Raw genomic sequence first — 25,493 nt, 5'->3', positions numbered from 1 at the left:
ATAGCTACAAAATTTGCACTTAAAGCATTTTTTAAAAATATGAGCTAGTGAATTTTAACTCACTGTGTCCATTGAGACAGATGTTTGCCATGTGGCCCAGCCTGGCTTCAAACTCGTGATCCTCTAGCCTCTGTCTCTGAGTGCTGGGATAGTAACAGTTGTACACTACCATACCTGGCCTCCCGTGTTCCTTTACTTTTCTAAAAACATAGTTTGGATTAATATTCAAATAAAGGCCTTTTTAAAAAAATTGTTTTATTTTATGTGCATGGGTCTTTTGCCTGGGTGTTTTGTCTGTGTACTGCATTTGTGCAGTGCAGCAGAGGCCAGAAGAGGGCATCAGATCCCCTGGAACTGGAGTTACAGAAAGTTGTTTAGCTTTTATGGGTGCTGAGATTTGAACCCAGGTCCTGTGGAAGACCAAACAGTGCTTTTAATTGCAAAACCATCTTCCAGCTTCCTAAATGAAGTTTTTAAGTAAGTTAATTCTCTTAGAACCTCTGCTCCCCTCTTCCTTTTGCCTTCCAGTATTTTTGCAGCCCTATTGCAGCTGTCCTTCAGAATTCTCACTGTTTTAGTAGCTGTAGCTAGGAGCTCAACATTTTATTCCTTTTTGTTTTGCTTTTGCAAGATTGTCTCATTATTGGTGGTGTGTTCCTCCATCAGCAGGTACACGATGTCTTATTGTCTTCCCACTAATTCCTAAAGACTGTAAAATGGTGAGATTCTAATTTGAGTGGTTTTTCCTCATTTATTAGTAGGAATACTTGAGTTAAAAGCATTTATACATTCCTATTTATAGTACTTGGCATGCCCTTCACAAAAGTGTCTTCAGAGCTGCCCCACTGTTCTCTCTCTCTCTCTCTCTCTCTCTCTCTCTCTCTCTCTCTCTCTCTCTCTCTCTTTCTCTTGAGCGGGGGGATGTTTGAGACAGGGTTTCTGTGTATAACAGCCCTGGCTGTTCTGGAACTTGCTCTTGTAGACCAGGCTGACCTCAAACTCACAAGATCCGCTTGTCTCTGCCCACTGAGTGCTGGGATTAAAGGTGTGTGCCTTCACCGCCTGGCTCACTGTTCTCCTTAGTGACATTAGCTCTTCCATTATCATGAGCATCCTTGGTGTGTTTGGCCACTTACTGCTGCTGCTGTATTGGTGTGTACACTTTTACCTTTGGTCAGTTCAGAGCCTCCGTCTCTGAGGCAGGCAGGGCACTTTGCTGGGCTCTGGACTGTTTAGCTCAGTGTGCTTCCTGCCTCTGATCTGCAGCCACCATCATCCAAGGAACCTTGTTTCCTTTTAATAGAAATGCAGTCTACAAGCTTACCTTGACTTGGACACTCGTTACTAGGTGTGTTCAGTGGGGTCTTTTTTTTTTTTTTTTTTTTGGTTTTTCGAGACAGGGTTTCTCTGTAGCTTTGGTGCCTGTCCCGGAACTAGCTCTTGTAGACCAGGCTGGCCTCGAACTCCCAGAGATCTGCCTGCCTCTGCCTCCCGAGTGCTGGGATTAAAGGCGTGCGCCACCACCGCCCGGCCAGTGGAGTCTTTTTGTATTTTCAAGATTGTTGGAGTTAAAATTCAATACGGCAAGACTTTATTTACTCAACTATTCTATCTTCTATACATTCTTTCTTTCTGGGGGGAACTCTCCCCCTGCATCTGTAACTCAACTTATGACACTATATGTAATCAGTATACTGAGGCTTACACAGCATTTACATTAGAGCTATTTACAGTGTGTGGAACAGTGTGTGTAGGTTCCGTGCAAGTGCTGTGCCACCTTATATTAGGGACTTGAACATTGGTGGAGTTCCGTATCTATTGGGGTTTGGGACAAGTCTCTTAGATCTAAGGGACAACTGAATTCTGCTCTCTACTTTGGCATCTCCTTTACCTAAGCATCCTAATGCAATTTTATGAAATGGTTTCTCTCACTATTTAAAATAGTATAAACTTGATGAAATGGCTCAGTAGGTAAAGTCACTTGCTGAAGTTTGATCCCTCAGACCCACATAGTGGAGGAAAGGACTGACTCCTGTCCCCTGACCTCCACATAGACACATGGCCCATGTGCAATGCTCCCCCATCATTTTTTTAAACATATAATCTAAAATAGAATGTGAACATTTTTATTTCCCTCTCTCAGGTGAGATATTGCCAACTCCACTGGTTTCTACACCTCTGCTTTTCCCTCAGTGTGCCTTGCACTGTGCTGTACCTGGAATGTGGGCCCAGCCTGAGGAGCTCCACTGTGCCCATGTCTGTCTTGTTTCTGGCCATGCCAGGTGCTATGCCACATTGCTGGATTTGCCAGGTTCTTTTCTTTCTTCATTGTGCAGTGCTGAAGCTGCAGTTAAACCCCATTGAGAAGGTTGTTTTTGAACAAAGGCTTTAGGGTGATGAGGGGAGAACATGAGAAAAGAAACAAGGAACCCTTCATCCAAGGCAGGGCTCTTCTTTTTTTTTTTTTTTTTAAATATTTATTTATTTATTTATTATGTATACAATATTCTGTCAGTGTGTATGCCTGCAGGCCAGAAGAGGGCACCAGACCCCATTGCAGGTGGTTGTGAGCCACCATGTGGCTGCTGGGAATTGAACTCAGGACCTTTGGAAGAGCAGCCAGTGCCCTTCACCTCTGAGCCATCTCTCCAGCCCAGCAGGGCTCTTCTTAACGTACAGCACTCACCCAGGTGGCCACAGTGTTCCTGTTTGCTTTGACAGAAACCTACCAGCTAGCCCAGCACTGGTGGTGCATGCTTTTAATCTCAGCACTTGGGAGGCAGAGGCAGGCGGATCTCTGTGAGTTCGAGGCCAGCCTGGCCTACAAAGTTAAGTTCCAGGACAGCTAAGACTATACAAAGAAAGCCTGTCTCAAAAAAAGTCAAAAAATCAAAAAAACAACCTACAAACTGGAGCCCTCGAGATGGCTTCTCAGGTAAAGGCGCTTACTATGTAAGCCTGATGACCCGAGTTCAATTTCCAGAACCTTTTGAAGGCTGCAGAAGAGAAAGTTGTCCTTTGACCTGCACATGTTGTTGTGGCATATGTGCTCACATGCTCACATAATGCATGTGTATGTGAGTGCACACACGCATAATAGCAATAAATAAAGTTACGTTAAAAAGCTACCATTTACTAGGGCTTTTCGTGGTCTTATGTTGCGACACAGTTATGCAATCTTTTCCTTCTGAGATTCTTCAGCTTCCAGATTAGTCTGGGCTCTGTGAGTTGTTGAAGGTGACTGCTGTCTCCTTAGTTAAGTGATGCTGGCGTAAACAGAAAAGGACCTTGGCACTTGTGTCTTGAGACTGGTATTCATGTGTCAGTCACATTTCCTTTTCTGCAAAACTCCACAGCATGAAGCTTGTGGCCGCGAAGGCACCCTCCTGTGTTCCCTCTCATCACTCCTACTAAGGGAACTATCGTCGCATAGAGCAGGAACAGGGGAAAAGTCCTCGTGTGGGAATGCTCACTGTTACGTCTGTGTGTGCCTGTGCATGAGTGTGTGCATGTGCACGTATGCGACATGCCTGTGTGGATGAATGCATGGACCAGAGTCGGGGCCAGGAGGAAGGCTAGATGGGACAGACATAGTGACAGCCAATGACGAAGGGACAGGGTCATTGAAGGACCACTGGGGGCAGGTTATATGTTTAGTACTAGATTTCCCTATGACAGCTTCCAGTGTGAAGTTTTTATTAGTGATTTTTTTTTTTATTATAGTGTTGGCATTGTGTGTGTCACAGCAAATTCCCTAGTAGTCGAGAACAGGCTGAGATAACTTTCCAGCCTGTGTCCTTGGGTGTTTTACTGTCCATCTGAAGGTCTGTCTTAGCAAATGCTGTTCAGGAGAGATTAATGTGTGTTGGCTGTCAGATCAAGAACATGCATGCTTAGGCTCAAAGATTGGCCGTCCAGAGAGATAGATGTTCCGGCCATGTGGGAGCTGCCTGTATTTGGACTGCAGATCTTGTTCACTCTGCGACAGTGTGTGTAGAAAACAGCTATTTCTGAAGGTGTATAGACAGCACGTATTAGGTACAGTGTGCATTTCTTTTGACTCTTTTGTTCAGAAACGGAACCCTAGGGTCTTTCTTGGAGGATCATCTTAGTTTAGTCTCACTCTTGTGTTTCCTACCTTGGTGGCAGGATTCTTTGGTAATGTGAGTCTTAGCCCTGGCCGAGTGCCTCCAGTCATGCATACCAGCCCTGTGGCTTAGCTAAAGTCTGTCCCTGCTCCCCACTGTGAGTGCTGTGGAGCAGAGTGGTCCCTGGAGCTCATCTAACTTTCAAAATAGATGTGGTTGGTGAGAGCAAGGACAATCCGCTCTTAAACAGCGGTTTGGCTATCCATGGCTTGGCTCCTGTTGCTCAGGTTTTACTGACGTACAGTGTCTGCGAGCACTGAAGATCTTCCTCCCAACACAGGTCTCCCAGGTCAAAGTGCTGACCTAGAAGAGCATGACACCAGGCCTTTTTGACCCTTAACAGCTATTTGACTGTGGCCTGTTGGGAAGCACCCTCCCTCCCCCACTGCAGTTCCTGTCTATACAGTGGCCTCCTTTACAGGCCGACTTGAAGTTTCAGGTGTGCTGGACCAGACCCTACAAAGATTACTAGTGCTCTTGTCAAAGCGCCCACGACCTCCTCACCCCTTCCACCGCCAGAGGACACTGACAAGGAGGATTGGAAGCCCTAATCAAACAGTGCCTCTCTTTTTGGGCCTTGGCTTCAGAACTCGGAGATGTGCTTTCTGCTGTTTGGGAACCCCATTCAGAGTGTTCTGCTGTTGCCTGGGTCATAGGGCACCTAGTTTGATGAGAGGAGGTGCTGTTGGTTGTGCTTCTAGCACTCTCTGGCCCCGCCCAAATGTAATTAGCCCTCCTCTTCTCTGAGTGTCCAGTTTTAATTTGCCTGGGCAAGGCATGAACATGTGCTCTTGTATCAGTAGAAGTCTCAGCTCTGGCTCTCCTGTGGGCAGTTTTCTGCTCTGAGCCTCAGGGCTGTTGGTGGTCCAAGCAGCACACTAAGGCGGTGCCCACCCTTGCACAGGGCAGCCATCTCATGCCACTCCTTACTCTAACTGAATGTTCGAGGACTTCTGTGTCTGCCCTTTAGTCTGGCTCCATTGTGCTTAGAGGGACTTCAGTCTAGGTGGCCCAACACACCCCTGTAACTGGGTGTTTTATCAGTCAGGTCTCTGTATGACTCCCTAACCTAGCTTTTTTTTTTTTTTTTTTAGTTTTTATCCAACTTTTTTTAATAATTCATTTTTTTTTGTTTTTTTCGAGACAGGGTTTCTCTGTGGTCACAACCAAAAATATAATAATTCATTTTTTATTGATTTTTTTTATTGAGCTCTACATTTTTCTTTGCTCCCCTCCCTGCCTCTCCCCTCCCCTTCAACCCTCTCCCATGATCCCCATGCTCCCAATTTACTCAGGAGATCTTGTCTTTTTTCTACTTCCCATGTAGATTAGATCCATGTATGTGTCTCTTAGGGTCCTCATTGTGGTCTAAGTTCTCTGGGACTGTGATTTGTAGATGGCCTAACCTAGCTTCTTGACTCTGTTACTAGTCAGCTCCGAGCACTGGGGTCCACAGGGAAGGAGAGCTGTGCTCATGGCAGTGTTTCACATGACCTTTTCGCGGGAATCTGGGAAGGCCTCCTAATCAGTGGTCGGAGGTGGCCCTTTTCATAGCCTTTTGAGTCAGGATGGTAGAATAGAGGTTTCTGGGTAGGGTACTTGGAAGCTGTGCTTCAGGAACTGTTTTAGGAGCAGCTGGCCTGCCTGTTACAGCCTGCTGCTCAGGGGAAGTTGCTCTGAGCCAGGCTCTCAGGATTCAGAGACACTCCCTTCTCTAGTGAGCTGCTTCAGGAATCTAGGAAGAAATGTTGCTCGTTTAATCTCCTCCCTGTGAGTGGAGATTAAATTCTTCTGAAAATGTCAGCACTCTCCGTCAGGCATTGGGGAAAGCACCTTTCTCTGCTGTAACACTGATACAAATACTTATGACTATAGTAATAGTAATGGCTGTGTGATCTGAGATACTTACGGTGGCTTGACTTTATATTCTTTGTGTGTGTACAGGTGTGTAAGTGTGCATCTCTGTGCATTAAGGTCGGAGGCCAACCTCAGGTGTCATTGCTCAGGAGCCATTCATTTTGTTATTTGAGAGAGTCTCTCACCTTCCTGTAAACTCACCTCATGGCCTAGAGGACTGGATGGCCAGTAAGCCTCAGGGTCCTTCTGTTTCCAGGGTGGGATTATAAACATGTGCCCCCATGATAGCCTTTTAGCAAGACTCCTAGGGACAGAACTCTGGTCCTCATGTTTGTGGGACAAGCACTTTGCAGAATGAACCATCTGTTCAGCCCTGTATTTATATTCTTATTCATTTATGGCTTCAGTGGCTCAGAAGACTTTACTCTTATCAAAGTGAGGCTTTGATAAGTGAGGGCTACTCGAAAGACCACAAGTTCAGGATAAATGGTGCCGGGCTGGGCTCCAGTCCCCCTCTCCCTGCCTCATCAGGGCCATTTCCTTTGCTCACATCCCTGGTGGCTCCCTGAGCTTATATATTTTCTTCTCATCAGGACACTGTTAGGTTGGGTTTAGTACCTGCCCCCTTAAGACTTAGTTCCAGCTGAATTATCAATTCCAAAGACCCAGTCATTCATTGAGGCTCCATTCTGAGGTGCTGCAGTTCAGACATCAGAGACATTGCGATCTTGGAAGACAAAGCTCATTTCCTGATAGGAGTGGAAGCCAGGTGTTATTGCAAGTTAAATCCTACAGTGTGGCAGCTGAGGCAGGTGCATGACCCCTAACACTCAAACAGGATACAGCTAAAGGCTAGTCAGTTACAGAATGCAGGAAGGGTTGTTCTGCAGGTTGCCCTTACAGGCCTTTCTGTGGAGTGGTTTCCTGTGGAGAATGACTTGGGGATTTCTTACTTTACTGATTTCTGAGAGAGATGACTAGCAAGTAAATGAACAGGGTGAAAACCACAGCAGACTGTAATGGCTCCTGCCAGGTCTCGCTTGGTGGTGGTGGTGGGTGGTGGTGGTGGTGGTGGTGTGTGTAGCCACACCCTGGCCCTGCTGGCCCTGCTGGGGAGCTGTCCTTTCCCTTTCCTGTCTCGTGCTGCACAGGCACAGGAAGCACAAAATGCAGGCGTGTGCTGCTAGTCAGGAGCAGGCAGTCAGCCCTCCAGCGCCACACTGGCCGGCACTCGCAGGTGCCCAGATGCACCACTTCTCTCCCCGGAGAGTTGACGCTGCAGTGGAATCTTCAGGATCTGCTTTCGGCTCATGATGGCAAAATAAGAAACTGTGCTAATGGCTCACATCAGTTCCCCATCTCCTCTTTAAAATCAATAAAGGCAGTTAGGGGAGTGCTTTCTCGTAAAGAGGACCCTGGGTATAGCAGTTTAGTTGTCTGTAGTAAACAATTCCTTTTTAGTTTGTGTATGCTATGGTCATGTTGTCATTTCAGGAGAGCCAAATGAACTTTTAAGTTCTGTTAAATTAGGATGCAAGCTGCTGAGTGCCAGTGTGAAATCAGACATATATATCTATATGTAACTTCCCAGGCCAAACTTATGCCCCTACCTGCTCACCTCCAATTTCACCAGTGTCAGGGTCTCGCAGATTAAGTACCCAGTTTGAGTTGGGATCATGGGTCTTTCCTCCTCTTAGTTGGGGATGTAATCTCATGGAGTTGGTGTGTTTCAGTGCAGTTAGCTCTGAGTGACTGTGTTGAGACGGAAGGGCCTCTTCACTTCTCAGCCTCCTTTGCTTGTGTGATGTTTTCGGCTCCTTTGTGGTCTTATAAAGCAGTGCCCTCAGAGCCAAGGAGACTGGGCCAAGCTGCTTCCAAGGCAAACCTCATTCTCTGCGAGAGCCATACATCCTTGTGGAGGCTCCATGAGGGCCCTGTTCACAGTGTGCGTTAAGTGCTGGGTTCCTGAAAGTAGTTGCTTAAATTTAGGAACAAAAGAACCTTGCTTTTCCATCTACTCTACTGAATGTAAAATAGCCTAAGAATATCAGCATTGTAAACTTTAAAGCATATTTCTTCTGTATTTATCTTAAAATGACATAACTGGATTTTACTTTGTTCCTGTTGTAGGTGCTGGAGATCAGAATTTATTTACCTCTATTTATCCGACACTTTCTCAGCAGCTTCCAAGAGAACCAATGGAATGGAGAAGGTATGGTGTCTGTTTGGGCTGGATTCTTCTTGGGGTTCAGTTGCTCGAGTGAGCAAGTGAGACAGCAAACGCCTGTGCTGTGAAGTGCAGGCCACAGGATAGAGCAGTGTCCTGACTGATCTTCCTGTCGGAGACGCTTGAATACTTGGGATACCTGGCCTGTCTAGCCCACTTGTCGTGGATGGGAGCTATTGTTGTTTTAGACATTGGATGACAGTTCTTTGAGTTAGAGATCTGTTCTGTAGAAATGACGACTGATTTCTTTCCGCTAGCTAATCAGTACCTGAAAAGTGTAGGGTGTTTACAGAGGAAACCGTATTCTTAGCATCTCCCTACAGGTAAAAGGTGTGGGCTACCGCTGCGTCACCAGAGTCTCTCTCTACCTGGGTGCCTTGGTGCCCTAGCCTCTTTTTTTCCCCCCTCCACATTCTCACTTTGTATTTTTGGCTGGTCTGGAGCTCACTGTGCAGACCAATCCTCCTGCGTGTCTCTCAGGTGCTGAGATTACAGGTGTGTCCCCCAACTGTCCTCATACTGTTCTTAAGGATGAGAAACCATAGAGAAAGGCATTGCTTGAAAATTAGATAAAAAATAGAAGAGAAGGCAGAGGCAGGTCCAAGCTAGTTAAGTAACTTAGTCCTCTAGTTGCCCTGTTTCTCGTGTGTGTGTGTGTGTGTGTGTGTGTGTGTGTGTGTGTGTGTGGCGGGGGGTGGAGGATGGGAGTGTGTTGCCTAGTGATTTGACCAGACAAAAATCATTGATTGAGAAATTGTCCTGGTAAGCCAGGACACTTGTAGAAATGTGTGGATTTTGACTGGCTAGTCCAGGTGACCTGATTTTAGTTAGAGCATTTTAAGGTTCCCGTGGGTATGCTATTGGTGTGAGTTTGACTCTTATGTGTGTCTTCTTTGCAACTACCTGCTTTGCCGAACTAACACGAAAGATTAGTGTGATAAAGCTGTCTAGGGAGTGTCTAGTATTTTTGTGATTGAGTTTGGTGTTTCATTTAGCCACTCACAACGGAACAAATGCACAGTGCTGGGGGAGTGCTCTTAGAGAAAACCATTCAGCATTTGAAAAGGTCTGATGTGTTAAGGAAAGAAAGCTGTTGAGCAGATTGATGTTGGGAAGGGGGTGGTTAGTCCCTGAAGAAATGATGTGATCTGTAAAGGATGTCAGGTAAGTACATTACTAACGCTCCTGAAGACACAAGAAGAAATGTGTTCTCTATTTCTTCCCTTTCCTCGAGCCCCAGTGGGTGAGTGTAAAGGACTAACTAGCAATTATTCACAGGGACAGGGCTTTTAAACAGCATTATGGGCTGAGATATGTATATGAACAGAAATCTATTTGACTTGTGGTTCTGGAGGCCAGGAATTCTGAGATTGTGGGATGGCTTCTAATGAGAGCCTTTGACTCCTTAAGTCTGAGCTTGTTCCTTATGTCATTTCTGAAATGGGGACATTATACATGCTGCTTCATAAAAGGCTGTCTCAGCACCAGGGAAATATAGACTAAGTCTCTACATGGAAGCTTTGAAGGACTCATAAGAGCAGCAGCAGAGAAGGAGGGGACGGCATAGCAGGTGCAGGATGTGGACGTAGTTTTGGGGAAGAAAAACAACTGGAGAAGTCGAGAAAGAATGTTAGATCTTGTTTTATCAGAGAAGACTAGTCTGTGACAGTGACAAAGTGTGGAACCTTAAAATGAAGGGAGAAGCCAGAGCTGGGAAGGAGGTTGGTAGAGGTGCAGACAAGGAACTCTTGCCTCAGAGTCTCTCCTCCTCTATATAGTGGAAGTAACTCCTGGTCACCTCTGTCGATGCCCAGAGGCTCCTTCTGTGTAGAGCTCTAGGACCACATGTCCAGGCATGTGAACAGTAGCCACCACAGTAGGGTCCTGTGCTCCTAGGCCTTGGGGCAGCCATGTGGAGCCTATTGGATTTGGGCAGAAGTCCTGCTGGAAGCAGGATGTCTCTAGATTGTTAGGAGATGAGAAGCAGTAATCCCAAGGAAACTTCCGTCTTTGAAGAAAAAGTGCATTTAAGTCAGGCAATGTGTGGAGCTTGGAGTATTTTGAAGTAAAAATGAAGTTCAATAGCAGAATGGAAATAGATTGTAAACTTTGAAGGCAGCAAAACAAATCATGCGGAAAGGAAATTTGGTTAATCTTACAGAAGACAGGGAGTAGAGACCTTGCAGATAGGAAGCCCGCAAGTATGAATATAAGTACGATCATGGTTAATGCAGACTCCGTCTGTTAGACACAAGAGCATCACGGGAAGCAGCAGGGGCGTCTTACGTTGTTGATGAGCCACAGGTGGCCTATGGGTCTCTCTGGCTGCTTCCGTGGGTTGAAAGGGAGGCTTGTGCCACTCTTTAATTTGAGCTCAGAAAACAAAAATCTGTTCTTTTGTAGCAATATCAGTAGGTCATAAAAGCATTAGGGCTTTTGAGAGCTAAATAACTTTCTATACTTTTGACACCTGGGACACTTGTCTTCATTTTTTAGAGTGAGCCTAGGGTAGGTGTCCCTGCGAGAGTGCTGTTCTCACAAGTTTGGGGCAGCCTTGCTCAGGGGACCCTTGGGCTACTGTACCTTGTGTTCTTGAATAAATGACAGGCCATCTGAAGAGGGGGCTTTAACATGAGAGCTGTTTGTAATCGTCCATGCAGGGTTTCTACCCAGCTTTAATTCATGAGTAGCATGTTTTTGAGGTCTTAGGTGTGAATGATCCTGTTTTGTCACAGCCTTAGTTTCTCATCTGTGTTTTTCAGTTGTTTTCTCAGCGACTTTTAAAAACTGTTTTAGGTCCTATGGCCGAGCTCCAAAGATGATTCACCTGGAATCCAACTTTGTTCAGTTCAAAGAGGAGCTGCTGCCCAAAGAAGGGAACAAAGCCCTGCTCACCTTCCCCTTCCTCCACATCTACTGGACGGAGTGCTGTGTGAGTACTGGCTGGGGCAGAAAGCCTGTCTGAGAGGAAGCGTGACCCCATGATCTAGTGTGTGGGCCTGTCTTCTCTTGGTGCTATGTTGTCCTGGTTCCTCAGACAGGTGATATTGTCCCTGTGTTCCTGCTTCACCTAACTGTGGCTTTCCTGGGGAATCCCTGAGTATAGCATGGTTCTGACTGTGAGCCCTGGTAGCTGTGGTTTTAATCAGCTTGAGCTTGTTCACCTTGTGTTGTCATGTCCTTTCTTCCCCACCAGGACTTGCTCCACTTGGTAGGCCCCATTCTTTACTCTGCTTGGCACTGTAGCTTTCACGTGTGTTTTGTAATTGCGTATTCACAAGCTCAGATAGGATTCTCTTGCCCATGAACTAAGGGGAAGTTCTGAGGGTTATTTCTTCCGGTCTAAGTAATAAAATAAGCACTTAGCAGTGTGTGAATACAGAAGTCATTTCCTCTGGGATTCCAGCCTGCTCTTGAGGCTGCAGCAGTGTTTTGTAACTTGAATAGAACAGGATTCTGGAGGCCTGTGCCTGGGCTTTGCATGTGCTAGGCCAGTGTGTAACACTGAGATGCATCTCAACCCAAGTACATTACCTTTTTCTTTTTTTCTGGGATTGTGAGTGGGGCTTCATTGCATGTGTTTTCATTTTTGTGTGTAGGAATCCTGTTGATTTTTATTCATATTGACCTTGGTGACCTCTTTGATTGTATGCATTAGTTTATTGATAACTTTCTTGGACTCCAAGTCTAGATCATGTGATGTGGAGAGAGAGAGAGAGAGAGAGAGAGAGAGAGAGAGAGAGAAAGAGCCTTCTACTTTTTCAGTTCTAACTGGTAGAATTGTTTCTCTGTTGAGAGGTCATGGGGACATCTGCCTCAGCCTGACCTTCTTAGTGGGATGTCCCTAGCTTCTCTCCGTTGGTAGGATTGGGACACATGCTTCTGTGAAGGAAACAGCATCTACTCCTACTTTTCTCAAGACTTTATACTAGTTTACGCTAGGAATATAAGTTGATTTTCCAAAAGGCCTTTCCCTCAATTTCCTGTGCATGTACGAGTACCTGGAGCTCTAGGCATGTTCTCCTATCAAAACAGACCCGGAGTCCTGGTACAGGCTGCTCCTGCTCAGCCTGACACTGGAGAATGCTCACTGGAGTCCTGGTACAGGCTGCTCCTGCTCAGCCTGACACTGGAGAATGCTCACTGGAGTCCTGGTACAGGCTGCTCCTGCTCAGCTTGACACTGGAGAATGCTCACTGGAGTCCTTGGGACTCTCTGCTCTCTATTCTCTGTTCACACAAGGTTGCTCTGTAACTTCTGGTTTGTGCTGTCTTTATGAGGCTTAAGTACTGATACATTTATTTTTATGTGTTTGTTTTGCCTGCTTGTATGTATGTATGTAATTATGTATGTGTACCACATGCATGTTTGGTGCCCGCAGAGGGATGAAGAGAGCATTGGGTTCCTTGGAATCGAATTAAGGATAGCTGTAAGCTGCCATGTGGGTTCTGGGGAATCAGCTTGGGTCTTCTAGAAGAACAGCAAATGCTCTTAACCTCTGAGCCATCTCTCTAGGCCCTCAATATAATCTTTGAGTCATAAAATAATTGGGAGTTTCTGTTTATGGTCTCTTTCTGAGTCCATTTATGTTGCATTGGAGCTTCTGGCTGTACAGTTTGTGGGTGTTCTATGTGTGAGACTGAGTCAGTATCTTCCTGTGAGATCTTCCTTGAAAGCTTCCTGGATTCCATGAAATTGGTCTGTTTCAGCCATTAGTTAATTTTGGTAGACTATGCTTTGCTTAGAAGTTGCTCATCTTGGGGGCTGGAGAGATGGCTCAGTGGTTGAGAGCACTGTCTGCTCGGAAGAGGTCCTGAGTTCAATTCCCAGCAACCACATGGTGGCTCCAAACCATCTGTAATGAGATCTGGCGCCTTCCTCTGGCGTGTGGGTATACATGAAGGCAGAAAGTTGTATACATAATAAATAAATAAATCTAAAAAAAAAAAGTTGCTCATCTTAGTTAAATTTTAAATTTGTTTCCATTGAATTGCACCAAGTGGTCTATTCTGACCTGGGTGCCTGGTTCTTAGTTCTTACTTTGTGTGTCTATGCTTTCTTTCCTTGATTAGTTAGTTTGTCAGAGATCTACAAATTCAATTTTTTAGCCTGATTTATTGTTAGTCTGTTTTCTACCCAATTAATTTCTCCTTTCATTTTTATATAGTTTGTTCTTCTGTTTATTTTTTAGTCTAAAATGTATGAATTTTTATTCTTAAATTTTTATTAATAACAGATCTTTATTTAACATTACAAACTTTACTCTGGTTGCCACTTTAAATACATCTTAGTGTCTTATTTTTCAGACATGGTCATCATTATTATTCTTGTGGTTGTTATTTTTGTGAGGGGTTGGTATTGGTCTTCATATGCTACAGGCAAGTGTTACACCATTGAGCTGTCTTCGCCAAACCAAGAATTTTCTGTTTGTATTCATTCTTCTATAGCCAGTTTTTCCTCCTCCTCCTCCTCCTCCTCCTCCTCCTCCTCCTCCTCCTCCTCCTCCTCCTCCTCCTCCTCCTCCTTCCTCCCCTCCCCTCCCCTCCCCTCCTCTTCTTTTCTTTTCTTTCCTTTTCTTTAAGACAGAGTCTCACTGTGTGTTTCCCTGACTGGCCTGAAAGTTGCTGGCCTTGAACTCACAGAGGCCTCCTGCCTCTGTCTCCTGAGGCAAGGATTAAAGGTGTGGGGCATCCACACCTAGCTTTTTCTAGGTTGACCTCAGTTTCTAGAAACAGTTAACTTTGCTAATTTGATTGCATTATGTTCCCAAAGACTTTTTCATGCTATTTCTGCTTTGTGTCACTTCATTTTCCTCTGTGACTCCGTTTGCAGATTGTGGTGGTAAAATGTGGGTCCTAATAGTCGTCTTCGTCCATGTGTTGCAGAGCCCCTTGTGTTGTGGCTTGTGTCCTGGCAGCCTGTCTTTACGTGCTCTAGTGATGGCATATTTTAGATCGCTGGCATCCTCCTGCAAACTATCTTTCTGCAGGTGGGAACGTGGGTTGAGGACTAGACATCCAATCTTCTTGTTTAAATGGGCAGCAAATTGGCAGGGCACTATTTCCTAATAGTCTCCCCCTTTCATGTTTTGTGTACACACCACTGTGGATAGTTTGGCTCTGTTGACTGTTGTCTGCTATGGGGCAATCAAGCTTTTCTTACCTATTGTATAGTCTGTTCTTTTGAAATAATCCTTTGCTGACACATTTTAGTATGTCAAGTGTGTAAGGTGTATTTTCTGAAGATGGTTTTTTTGGTATGCCCTGTTCCGCATATTCTTCTCTGTGTGCCCAGAGACCTTTCTCTGTTGAGAGGCTGGGTCTTGTATATATATCCTCTAGTTCAGCCTGGTTGGGCTGTGATTGTTAAAGCAGTCTATACTATCTGCTGGCCAGACCCCAGTCACTGTGCTGTGAGAAACCTTGTGCTCTCAGAAGGCTATGAGGAGGGACCCAGCCATTAGAGATCCACCCAACCTTAAAACATGCGGCTGCCCCCCCTCATTTTCTGTTTGCAATCTGTGGGCACAGTAGTATTAGAAGTTGTTGCCATTTGGAGTAGTTTTTACCCAGCGATAGCTGGAAATGCAGTTCAAGAGACAGGAAGAAGGAAAAGAAAGTGGGGGAGGAGAGGAGACATGGGAGTTTTGATTGAAATTGTCTTGTTTAGTTCATTATTGATTAAGAAAAATTTTAATCGTGGTAAGTTTTCTTGAACCTAAGACCTAAAAACAGAAGAGTTTTTTGATGGGTCAGTAAAATCAGCATGAGTCTATATCAGTATTAAGAGAGCTGAAAATCCAAAGAGCCCTGGAGTCAGACAGTGAGGGGAACTGTTAAAGGAGAGGGGAGGGCCTGTAGGGATGGATCAGCAATTAAGAGCACTGGTTGCCCATCCGGATCCCAGCACCAACAATGTGGCTCATAACTATCTGTAACTTCAGTGCTAGGGGACCTAACACTCTCTTCTGACCTCTGTGAGTACCAGACACATATATAGTGCACAGGCAAACATGCAGACAAAACACCCATTCAATCACATAAAATAAAAACAAATAAATTGTATACATTTAAAAGGAGTATGTGTACTTAAACAATAGTTGTTTCTAAAAGTGTTAACTCAAAATTTTGAATTGTGGTATCTTTTGTTGTTGTTGAACCCAAGGTATACGCTGAACAAGGGCTTCACCAAAGCCAGCCCCAGTCCTTGCATCTTGGTTTTAGTTTTCTAAGTATAAATGGAATTTTAAGTATGGTACATAGGAGCACTAGAGATGAACAAGAGGAATTCTGTGCTGTGGCTCCTTGGCTTCGTTGGGGAGGGGTGCTTTATCTGACCACTTGGGTTAGTCCTGGGAGAGAGAAGTGGAACTGAGTTTGAGTGGAGCAGCTTCTGTGAACTGGGGCAGCTTGAGGGAGCTTGGTCTTATGTGGAGAAGTCAAGGGGCATGAGGTTGGATCAGGACCCTAGAGCTCCTAGAGGCTACAGGGCAGCCGTCAGGAGGCTAGGCTCCTGGCTGACCCATGAATGTGTCAGCCTTATGGGGCTTAGGCACAGAGCCCTGACCAAAGCTCCTTCTCATTCATGGACAGTGTCACTCGGGTGACCTCAGCTCTTCAGCCTGTGTGCTGTATCTCATGCCTTTGGGTGCCAGAATGTACTGGGCCTGGGACCGGTGTGAAACTGGGTATGGCACTTCAGGCTCGGGCCTCTGGGCTTTTCTCCATTCCAGTTTACCCCCTGGCTGCCCCGATGTTTCAACATTCTGTGACTAGTGCCTTTTTGTTATTGATATCCCATGCGTTGGAGAGCTTGCCTTCACAGTGACTTATTTATTTTTAGGATACTGAAGTGTATAAAGCTACGGTTAAAGATGACCTCACCAAGTGGCAGAATGTTCTGAAAGCGCATAGCTCTGTGGACTGGTTAATAGTGGTAGTTGAAAATGATGCCAAGAAGAAAAACAAAACCAACATCCTTCCTCGAACTTCTATTGTGGACAAAATAAGAAATGACTTTTGTAATAAACAGAGTGACAGGTAAGCGTGTCTTGCATTTTACCCCTTTTGGTTGATGTCAATGATAACCATTGACTCAACCAGTCTAGAAAACTACAGTGCTTCCTGCACAGGCTGCAGTGCCCTGTTCTGGCCCCTCCCTGACGGCTCTCACTGATGGGAGAAGAAAAGCAGGAGAAGCTCTGGGGATTTTGGGAAGGAGGCTCAGCTGAGCCAGTGTGTTGTCCTAAGGTTTTCCCAGCCTGCCCTTCGTGTCTTTGCAGGTGTGTTGTGCTCTCTGACCCCTTGAAAGACTCTTCTCGAACTCAGGAATCCTGGAATGCCTTCCTGACCAAACTCAGGACGCTGCTGCTCATGTCTTTTACCAAAAACCTTGGCAAGTTTGAGGATGACATGCGGACCTTGAGGGAGAAGAGAACAGAGCCAGGCTGGAGCTTCTGTGAATACTTCATGGTTCAGGTACTGGCCTCTCCTGACTGTGGGAGGCAGCTCTCAGGCTACTTCCTGCTGGCTTTCAGAGCCAGCTGTGGAGCCCAGAGTGGTGTTTCCATTGTAAGCAGATGACTGTGAGTTCTGTGGGTCTCCTGCTGCCTCACAGCTCAACACTGCCCCACCTCATTGAACTCATCTTTGTTTTGTTTGGACACAAGGGCTTCTAAAGTCTGCTGTGAGTTAGACAGAGGCGCCCAGCATTGGAGAATGACTGATAAGGGTGTGCTGGTCCACTGTTGTCCAGACACTGGGGTTTAGGGTGTTTTCTGGGAGCATCCCTAGCTCCAGGCTCCAGTAAAGGATTGTGTTAAGCCAGTTCTTTACTGGAATTCACCAAATTATTTAGGCTTTTGAATTGTTGTTTGCAATCAGCCTTTTGTTTTTGAAGGGGAAAATTCTTGGGTTCCATGTGATGCGGAGCTGTAGTAGTGCAGGCACGGGACCCTTGCTCTTAGGATTCTCTGCTTTTCCCCCATCTTTTGACTGGGAAAGCATAAGCATCATGTTTAGATATCAGCCATGCATTCATTGCTGAAGAAATGGCATATTTTGAATAAATATAAGACCCGTCCTGATTAGAAATTGGATTTTCTTATTTCTTATTCTGAAGCATCTAAGGTTATTAGGAAGGTTTAGCACAGGTCAGGAGATTTGAGTGCGCTTAATATATATATATATATATATATATATATATATATATATATAATTTATTGGTTTTTCAAAGCAGGATTTCTCGGTGTTGCTTTGGAGCCTGACTGGCCTTGAACTCATAGAGATCCACCTGCTTCTGCCTCCCAAGTGCTGGGATTAAAGGCGTGGGACACCACCATCCAGCTCTATATGATCGTAGACACCTTTCTAATGGCTCTGTCTGCTCACTTTTGAAGCTTATTAAGCTTAGTCTAGGAATTCCAGACAAGGAAGGGGAATGACTAGATGAAGACAAATTGCCAGAATTAGGATAGAGGTCAGTTTGAACCATACATGATGGGATGGGTGGATGGATGGATAGATACATGGTTAGATGGACTGGGGAGGCAAGTGGATGGATGGGTGGGAGGGAGGATGGATATACAGATGCATAGGTGTGTGGATAGATAGATGAAAGAATGGGTAGAAGAGTGGGTAGACTGATGAATGAAAATACAGGGGCTGAAGAGATGGCTTAGCAGTTAAGCACACTAGCTGCAGAGGATCTGGGTTTGATTTTCGGCATCAGCATGGCAGCTCACAACTGTTTATAAGTCCACCTCCAAGGGGTAACTGACACCTACACCTCCTTCTGGCCTCCTTGGTCATTGCACACACATGGTACACAGACATACATGTAGGCAAAACATCCATATACATAAAGTAAGAGTTAGGTGCATGAATGGATTTCATGAAATTCAAGTCAGAGCTGTGTAGTTAATAGTTTAGTACAAACAGTGATTTCAGAATTTGAGAATGGTACTGCAGTTACATGAGGTGTCAGTGTGGCAGGAAACTGACGAAGAATTCTGTACAAACCATCGTTTTCTTGGCAACAGATATTTATAAATCTGAAAGTAGTTCAGATTAAAAGTAAGAGAGCAACCAAGGAGGGAATGAGGAAAGAGCCCAACCTATGCCATTGTGAAAGAAACCTGCAGAGGACTTTGCTACATGCTGCTGCCTAGACAAGCTTCTTGGAGTAGCCTGTTTCACACACAGGCCATGAAGGGGATGGCCAAGCTCTACAGCTTGAGGGGATGAAAAGGTTATGGATGTTGCTTATACATAAGTGTGGATGTACTTTACACTGCTGTATAGATAAGCTGGTGCACGCCAGCCAGGCATGTAATCCTAGTATTAGAGAGGCTGGAGGCAGAAAGATCACACGTTTGAAGCTAACCTGGGACAAATAGTGAAAACCTATCTTGAAAGAAAAATCTAATACCACAATTGAAAAGGATTAACTTCTTGTTCAGCCTGAAAAGCACTTGACAAAAAAGAAAAGAAAAGAAGGAAAGGAAGGGAAGGAAAAGAAAGGAAGGAAAGAAGTTAGGAGAATCCTGCAGTGTCTGTGAGACACTGTCTAGCATTGTTTTCAGAGGCAGCAAGACACAGAACTGGAGGGGTCCTCGGCTTCAAAGGTCAAGCTAGCTGCTTTCCTGCAGCTCCCCTCTGGGTTACAGGTAACAGCTGAATGCACAACCTGGTTACTGTGCCAGGAGTGTGTTGGATTTGCAGGCAGGAACTTAATCCTCATACAGAGGGCAACAACTCCACTATCCAGGTAAGGAACCAGATGAGGAACCCAAGGCCCAGGTTTCTGGTCAGCCCAACTGCAGCTGGAAGGGCTGATGAGGCTGGAGTCTGGATCTGAAGTGGGCTGTGGGTTCCATCTGTGTTCCTTATCCCTTTTTCTTGAGTGCTGTGTGGTGCTCCAGGCTGTAAGAACAGTGATTGCGGCCACATGGAGTGGATCTGAGTGCTTCAGTGTGGATTTACACAGGTGTGTTTGACCCTCTGACTTTTCCTTTACAGTAAGGCAAATTACAGTAATTACAATGATAGAAATTGGGGTCAGGGTGTGGGGAGAGGAACTTGGCCCCTGGCCATCCCTGTTTGTTGTTTCATCCAACAAATACTAAGCAGCTGTTTGTGCTGCACACACCAGTGCCAGGGTGATGTCTACATATCACGTTCATGAATCTACTGTAAACTGGTCAGAGTGGAAAAGGACGGCACCAGGGGTCAGAAGTGCTAGGACCTCAAGCAGAAGTCTGAACAGGGGACACAAACATCTTGGGAGAGGCCAAAAAATAAGCTGTGTGGAGATTAGTAGGAAGCTCAAGAGAAGAGGCAGCTGTGGACCTGGAAGAGTGAGAGGCTGGGTTATGATGTAACTCTGGTAATGTGACCAGCTATGTCCAGTGCTGCTGGAAGGCTAGACCTGGCCTTGGCTTTTCCTTCTCCCTTGTGTTCTCCATCCTCCTATGTGAGTGAGGGCTGATGTGCTATAGAGGCTTTGTGATCACTGGCTAAGTCTTTTTCCTAGATAGCATTGTTGCTCTTCATGGCTGATGTGGCTTCAGGAACTGACTGGTGTTTTTGGTGACAGGAGGAGCTTGCCTTTGTCTTTGAGATGCTGCAGCAGTTTGAAGATGCCCTGGTACAGTACGACGAGCTGGATGCCCTGTTCTCACAGTATGTGGTCAACTTTGGAGCTGGGGGTGAGTAGATGCTCCAACCACTAAGCCATTGCTCAGCAGTTCCCCTACTTTTCATTCAGCTAGTCTGTTTGTCCTGTAATTAATCATTTGCTGTTATTTATGCAAATTATAAAGGGTACTCTCATTCCTGCTGGAAATAAAATAGATAATTAAGAATTACTCATTGGGGGGCTGGAGGGATGGCTCAGAGATTAAGAGCATTGCCTGCTCTTCCAAAGGTCCTGAGTTCAATTCCCAGCAACCACATGGTGGCTCACAACCATCTGTAATGGGGTCTGGTGCCCTCTGCTGGCCTGCAGGCATACACATGAACAGAATATTGTATACATAATAAATTAATAAATATTAAAAAATGATGTTTTAAAAAAAAAAAAAAGAATTACTCATTGCCACTTTTTGAGGAATCTCAAGTAGTAAAATCACTTACAAAGCTCCTTTCAGGTTACATAGTTCTAAGGCGAGCAGATGTCCTTCTCTGTCTGCGGCCCTCAGCGTTCCTTCTGTGAGCTTACTGTGACACTATCCCAGGAGCACTGTTGATCTGTCAAACATTTAAGTCGTTCTAAATTCTTTTAAAATTACAAAATTACCACAATGAAAACACATACAAAGAAAGCAGCTGAAAGCCAGGGAGAAAGTCAGTAGGTAAAGAGCTTGCACTGTTTCATACACACACTCAGTGAAGCACAAGGACTTGACTTTAAATCCCCACAACTCATCTGAAAGCTGGGTGTGCTGGTGTGTGCTTGCAGTCCAATGGCAGGGGCTCACTGGTCAGCCACTCTTCCATTCAGCAAGCTTGGGATTCGGGCGGGGGGGAGGGGGGGACCCTGCCCTAAAATATGAGAGAGCGATTGAAGATAGCCAACACTGACCTCTGGCCTCCACATGCACATATGTGCATACATACAAACAGGTATACACATATACAGACAAATAAAAGAACTGGCTGGGTGGTGCTGGTGCATGCCTTTAATTCCAGTGCTTAGGAGGCAGAAGCAGGCAGATCTGAGTTTAAGGCCAGCCAGGGCTACACAGAGAAGTCTTGCAAAAAAACAAGTGATCAGGGCTGGAGAGATGGCTCAGTGGTTAAGAGCATTGCCTGCTCTTCCAAAGGTCCTGAGTTCAATTCCCAGCAACCACATGGTGGCTCACAACCATCTGAAATGAGATCTGATGCCCTCTTCTGGCCTGCAGGCAGACACACAGAATATTGTATACATAATAAATAAATATTTAAAAAAAAAAAAAAAAACAAGTGATCAAAAAAAATTTGCTAATAGTAATAAATAAAATAAGTCATTCTATTTTCATTGTTTATTTAGATAGAAACAGTAACACATATTGAGACTCTTAGAAAAAAGATTTTTTAAAATTTACCCATATGTGCATATATGCCTCTGTGTATATGCACATGTACATGCAGGTACCTAAGAAAGCCAGAAAAAGGTATTGGATCCCCTGGAGCTAGAGTTACAGTAATTGTGAGCTAACCTGATCTGGGTGCTGGGAACTGCACTCGGGTCCTCTGCAAGAACAGCAAGCACTCTTAACCACTGAGCTATCTCTTCAGTCTCTTGTTGAGACATTTTTCTCTTTCTTTCTTGTTTGTACTGTCATAGCATCTCTCCAAAGACCCAATCAAATGCCCAGCTGTTTTTGTTAAAGGATGCACAGTATTTGAGCTGTCTCCTAAGCATAGGTGCAGATGTCCCCTGGTGCTAGACTTTGGGTTGTTTTCTCCTTGCCCTCCCAATCTCCAGGCAAAGCTAGACATGTTTTTAAGAACCTTGTCATTGTGTCTGAAGGAAGCAGTGATGTCTAGGAACTGTAGCAACAGGTGAGAACCTGCGGAATGATGAAGTACTAGGACAGTCAGCTTACCTGGACCTGTCCTAATTCTGAGATGGGTCTCAAAGTGTCGCTAATTGACCCCTCGTCCAGACCAATCCTTATATAATAGTTTGGTTGCCTTACTCTGCTAATATCTAGATACCAGTCTATAACCAAAGTAAAACATTTACTAATTAAACTAGAGGAACTGTTTCTCACATTTATTTTTTTTAAAGATTTATTTTTTTATGTGTATTGTTGTTTTGCATATATATATATATATATATATATCTGTGTGAGGATGCCAGGTTCTCCAGAACTGGAGTTACAGACAGTTGTGAGCTGCCATTGCGGTGCTGGGAATTGAACCCATATTCTTTGAAAGAGCAGCCAGTGATCTTAACTGATGAGTCATCTCTCCAGCCCCTCTCACATTTGTTTTTGTAATACATATCCATATAATATATATACTTCTTTTGAATATAAAATTGTTCTTACACTTCTCACAATTTCTTTGTTTTTTCTCAATTAAAAAAAAAAAAAAGCTGGGCAGTGGTGGTGCATGCCTTTAATCCCAGCACTCAGGAGGCAGAGGCATGTGGAGCTCTGTGAGTTCAAAGCTAGCCTGGTCTACAGAATGAGTTCTAGAACAGGCTCCAAAGCTACACAGAGAAATCTTGCCCTGCACAATCTTAATTAATTAAGTAATGTGGGACAGTTTAAAATCTAAAAATAAGCCCAGGCCAAGTTTTGTAGCTGAATGAAAAAAAAGTCCATTGTCTCATCATGGACTTCTGGAGGGCCAGGCACCATGGACCTGGCACCGGGCACGGCTCTGGACGCAGTTAGGAGCAGTGCAGAATCCTGCTCTCATGGGGCGGCCTTTTGAACATGAATGAGATCAGCTCCATTTGCAGCAGGAGTAGTCATGGACATAGGAGGGATTTGAGAAAAGGGATGTCTGAGACCACCCCTCTTGGGAAGTGTCATTTGCCCAGAGGCCTAAATTAGAACATGACAGTGACCATAAATTCTGACAAAGCGAACTGCCTGTGTGGTATCACCAGGCTTGATGCAGCAGATCCACTTAGGTGATCACAAGTGGGTGTGGTCAGGGAGGCTACAAGCTGGGTTGACACATCAGCTGTTGAATGATGTCAGTTACCAGGTTGAGCATGGAGTGGCTGTGAGGTTAAATCATACAGATGAAATGAGTTATTATAGATTCTTTTTTATGTAATGATTTATTTGTATTTTATGTACATTGGTGTTTTGCCTGCATGTATGCCTGTGTGAGGGTGTTGGATCCTCTGGAACTGGAGTTACCGACAGGTGTGAGCTGCCGTGTGGGTGCTGGGATTTGAACCTGGGTCCTCTAGAAGAGCAGCAATTTCTCTTAACCATGGAACCATCTCTCCAGCACCATAGATTTTTGTTTTAAGATCATATTTAGTATCAAGGCTATAATTTAGACCTGGGGACCTTGCTGGGAAGCTGACAGGAATTGCCTTTCCTCTGGTCGCTGCACCCTCTTCCCTGTCCATCCTGTCCTCCAGTACCTCCCCTCAGGGAGCTGGTAGGAGGAGCTACGAAGTGAGTAAGGTAAGCGTAGATGCCCCCAGCTCTACAGCTTGTGAACATCAAGGTGACTGCCTTGCTCATTGTATACCTACATAGGACCTCTTGGGCATGGTAGGATGCTATGTACTTTGTTCAACCACCAATGCCATGATCCAAATGGGTGTACTTATAGGAGCCACCCCATCCCAAAGCACTAGGTGATTGGTGGGGCAGGGGAGTGGTAGCTATTCGGAAAGCTGCCTGCTCTTGTATGAGACCTGGTGGTTCTGGGCAGGAGCTTTAGTTAGGTGAAGTGCCTGCAAGTCAGCATCTTTCATGGTGTGTGTTTGTTTAGATGGTGCCAACTGGCTGACTTTTTTCTGCCAGCCAGTGAAGAGCTGGAATGGACTGGTGCTCCGTAAGCCCATAGACATGGAGAAGCGTGAGTTGATACAGAGGCAAGAAGCCACACTGCTGGACCTGCGAAGCTACCTGTTCTCCCGCCAGTGCACCTTGCTCCTCTTCCTACAGCGGCCATGGGAGGTGGCTCAGCGTGCCCTGGAGCTGCTGCACAGCTGTGTGCAGGAGCTGAAGCTCCTAGAAGTGAGTTGGCTCCTCTCCCCACTTACCCTGGGAAGTGTTGGGCCTAATGAATATGTGAGGAAGCCAATGAGTGGCAGGAAGGGGTTGAATTGTTACCTGAAGTGATAGATAGAAGTATCTTAACTCTTTTGAGAGTAATTCACCTAGGGGACTGATCTCTTCACTTTAGTAAGGTGGTGTTTCAGAGGCCTCTTTGCCCAGAGTCTTCACATGTGCATACATAGGATGTCAGATCCACATTTCTCAGTTAAAACCTCCAAAGTGTCTTTCCCAGAGCCATAGGATATTGTTACATAACCTTCATCATCCGTGCCCAGGGGCTTGTCATCCCATGACCTGCTGCAGGCTTCCCAAGGGATCATCCTTGTATGGCCCAGAGAGCCTGTGGAGAGCCATGTCAGTCACATGCCCCTTGCTGTGAACAGCTGACTGAATCAGCTTAGAGGAAATTTGGCCCACGGCTCTAGAGGTTTTCAGCTCCACATAATAAGGAGAGTATCTAATGGAGGCTCCTCCCATCTCAGCGGATCAGGAAACAGAACAAGCCAGACCCAGGGGCCAGTCAATAACCTTCAAGAGTTTGCCCCAGAGCCCTCCTCCACCAGCTAGACCCCCATCTCCTAAAGGTAACACAGCTACCAGCTGGAGGATAGTTCAATAATGAGCCTGTGGGAGACACTTCAGATTCAAGAAATAGATGTAAATTTGCTTTATTAACTAAAATATTGGTAGGGCAGTATTTCATAATGCAATAACTTTGTTTTATACCCTACAATACTAAATGAGAGGCCCAACATGTCTTTGAAATAATCTTAAAAGCTTTATGCATGTTGTGGTCATGTGTGAGGAGAGTGCGTGTTTGTGGTTGTACCTATTGCTCTCCACCTTATCTCTTTAAGGCAGAGTCTCCTGGGGCTGGAGCCGTGATGGCTCGTGGCTGTTCTTCCAGAAGACACAAGTTTGATTCTCAGCATTCACATGTCCGCTCTTAACCATCTATAACTCTAGTCCCAAGAGATCCAGTGCCCTCTTCTGGCCTTGTTGGGCACCAGGCACACACGTGGTGTATAGATATACATATTTCACATAAAATACAATCGAAAGAATTTCGCTGCACTGGAAACCCAATGTTTTGGCTAGGGTGACTGGTTAGTGAGCTCCCAGGGTCTGTCTCTGCCCTCCACCCTCCATCACTTGAACTTATGTATGTGCAGCCATGCCTGGCTTTTTATGTGGGTACTGGGTTTGAATTCAGGTCCTTATGCTTTCAGAGGGAACACTCTTACCTATGGTACTCCCTCTTTTTCTTTTTAATCCAATTATTTTTACCAAGTTATTTTTCTTTTATGTAATCAAGTAAGTAGGAGAAATAGTTCTCTACAGTGACTCCTGTGATGATACTTGGTGGCGGGGACCCTGCTCCAGTGGTCTCTGTGCTCTCCTCTCCAGGGTCTTTTGTTTTCCAGTGTGTACAGGGGAAATGGTATGTTCACTTAGGCTCACAGACTTGCAGCCTGTCGTGATAATGCCTCCCCGCTCACCCTAGTGTGGGAGGTGG

General features: G+C 45.2%; 1 protein-coding gene across 3 annotated transcripts in view; it reads left to right on the top strand.

Annotated features, from left to right (window-relative positions):
- The window catches only part of Trappc10 (trafficking protein particle complex subunit 10), a 60,918-nt gene that overhangs the window by 8,022 nt on the left and 27,403 nt on the right, over positions 1 to 25,493 (top strand). The window contains exons 2-7 of one of the 3 annotated variants that reach the window (XM_057794760.1): positions 8,136 to 8,217; positions 11,029 to 11,164; positions 16,075 to 16,271; positions 16,514 to 16,709; positions 19,828 to 19,939; positions 23,724 to 23,935. In XM_057794760.1, coding sequence (XP_057650743.1) covers positions 8,136 to 8,217; positions 11,029 to 11,164; positions 16,075 to 16,271; positions 16,514 to 16,709; positions 19,828 to 19,939; positions 23,724 to 23,935 — 935 coding nt within the window. Of the gene's footprint in view, positions 1 to 8,135; positions 8,218 to 11,028; positions 11,165 to 16,074; positions 16,272 to 16,513; positions 16,710 to 19,827; positions 19,940 to 23,687; positions 23,936 to 25,493 lie in introns of those variants that run through there. The other 2 variants (XM_057794759.1, XM_057794761.1) reach the window with 2 other exon arrangements.

The sequence above is a fragment of the Chionomys nivalis genome, chromosome 19, assembly GCF_950005125.1.
Source record: "Chionomys nivalis chromosome 19, mChiNiv1.1, whole genome shotgun sequence".
NCBI lineage: Eukaryota > Metazoa > Chordata > Mammalia > Rodentia > Cricetidae > Chionomys > Chionomys nivalis.
This window is presented reverse-complemented; position numbering and strand designations above follow the sequence as displayed.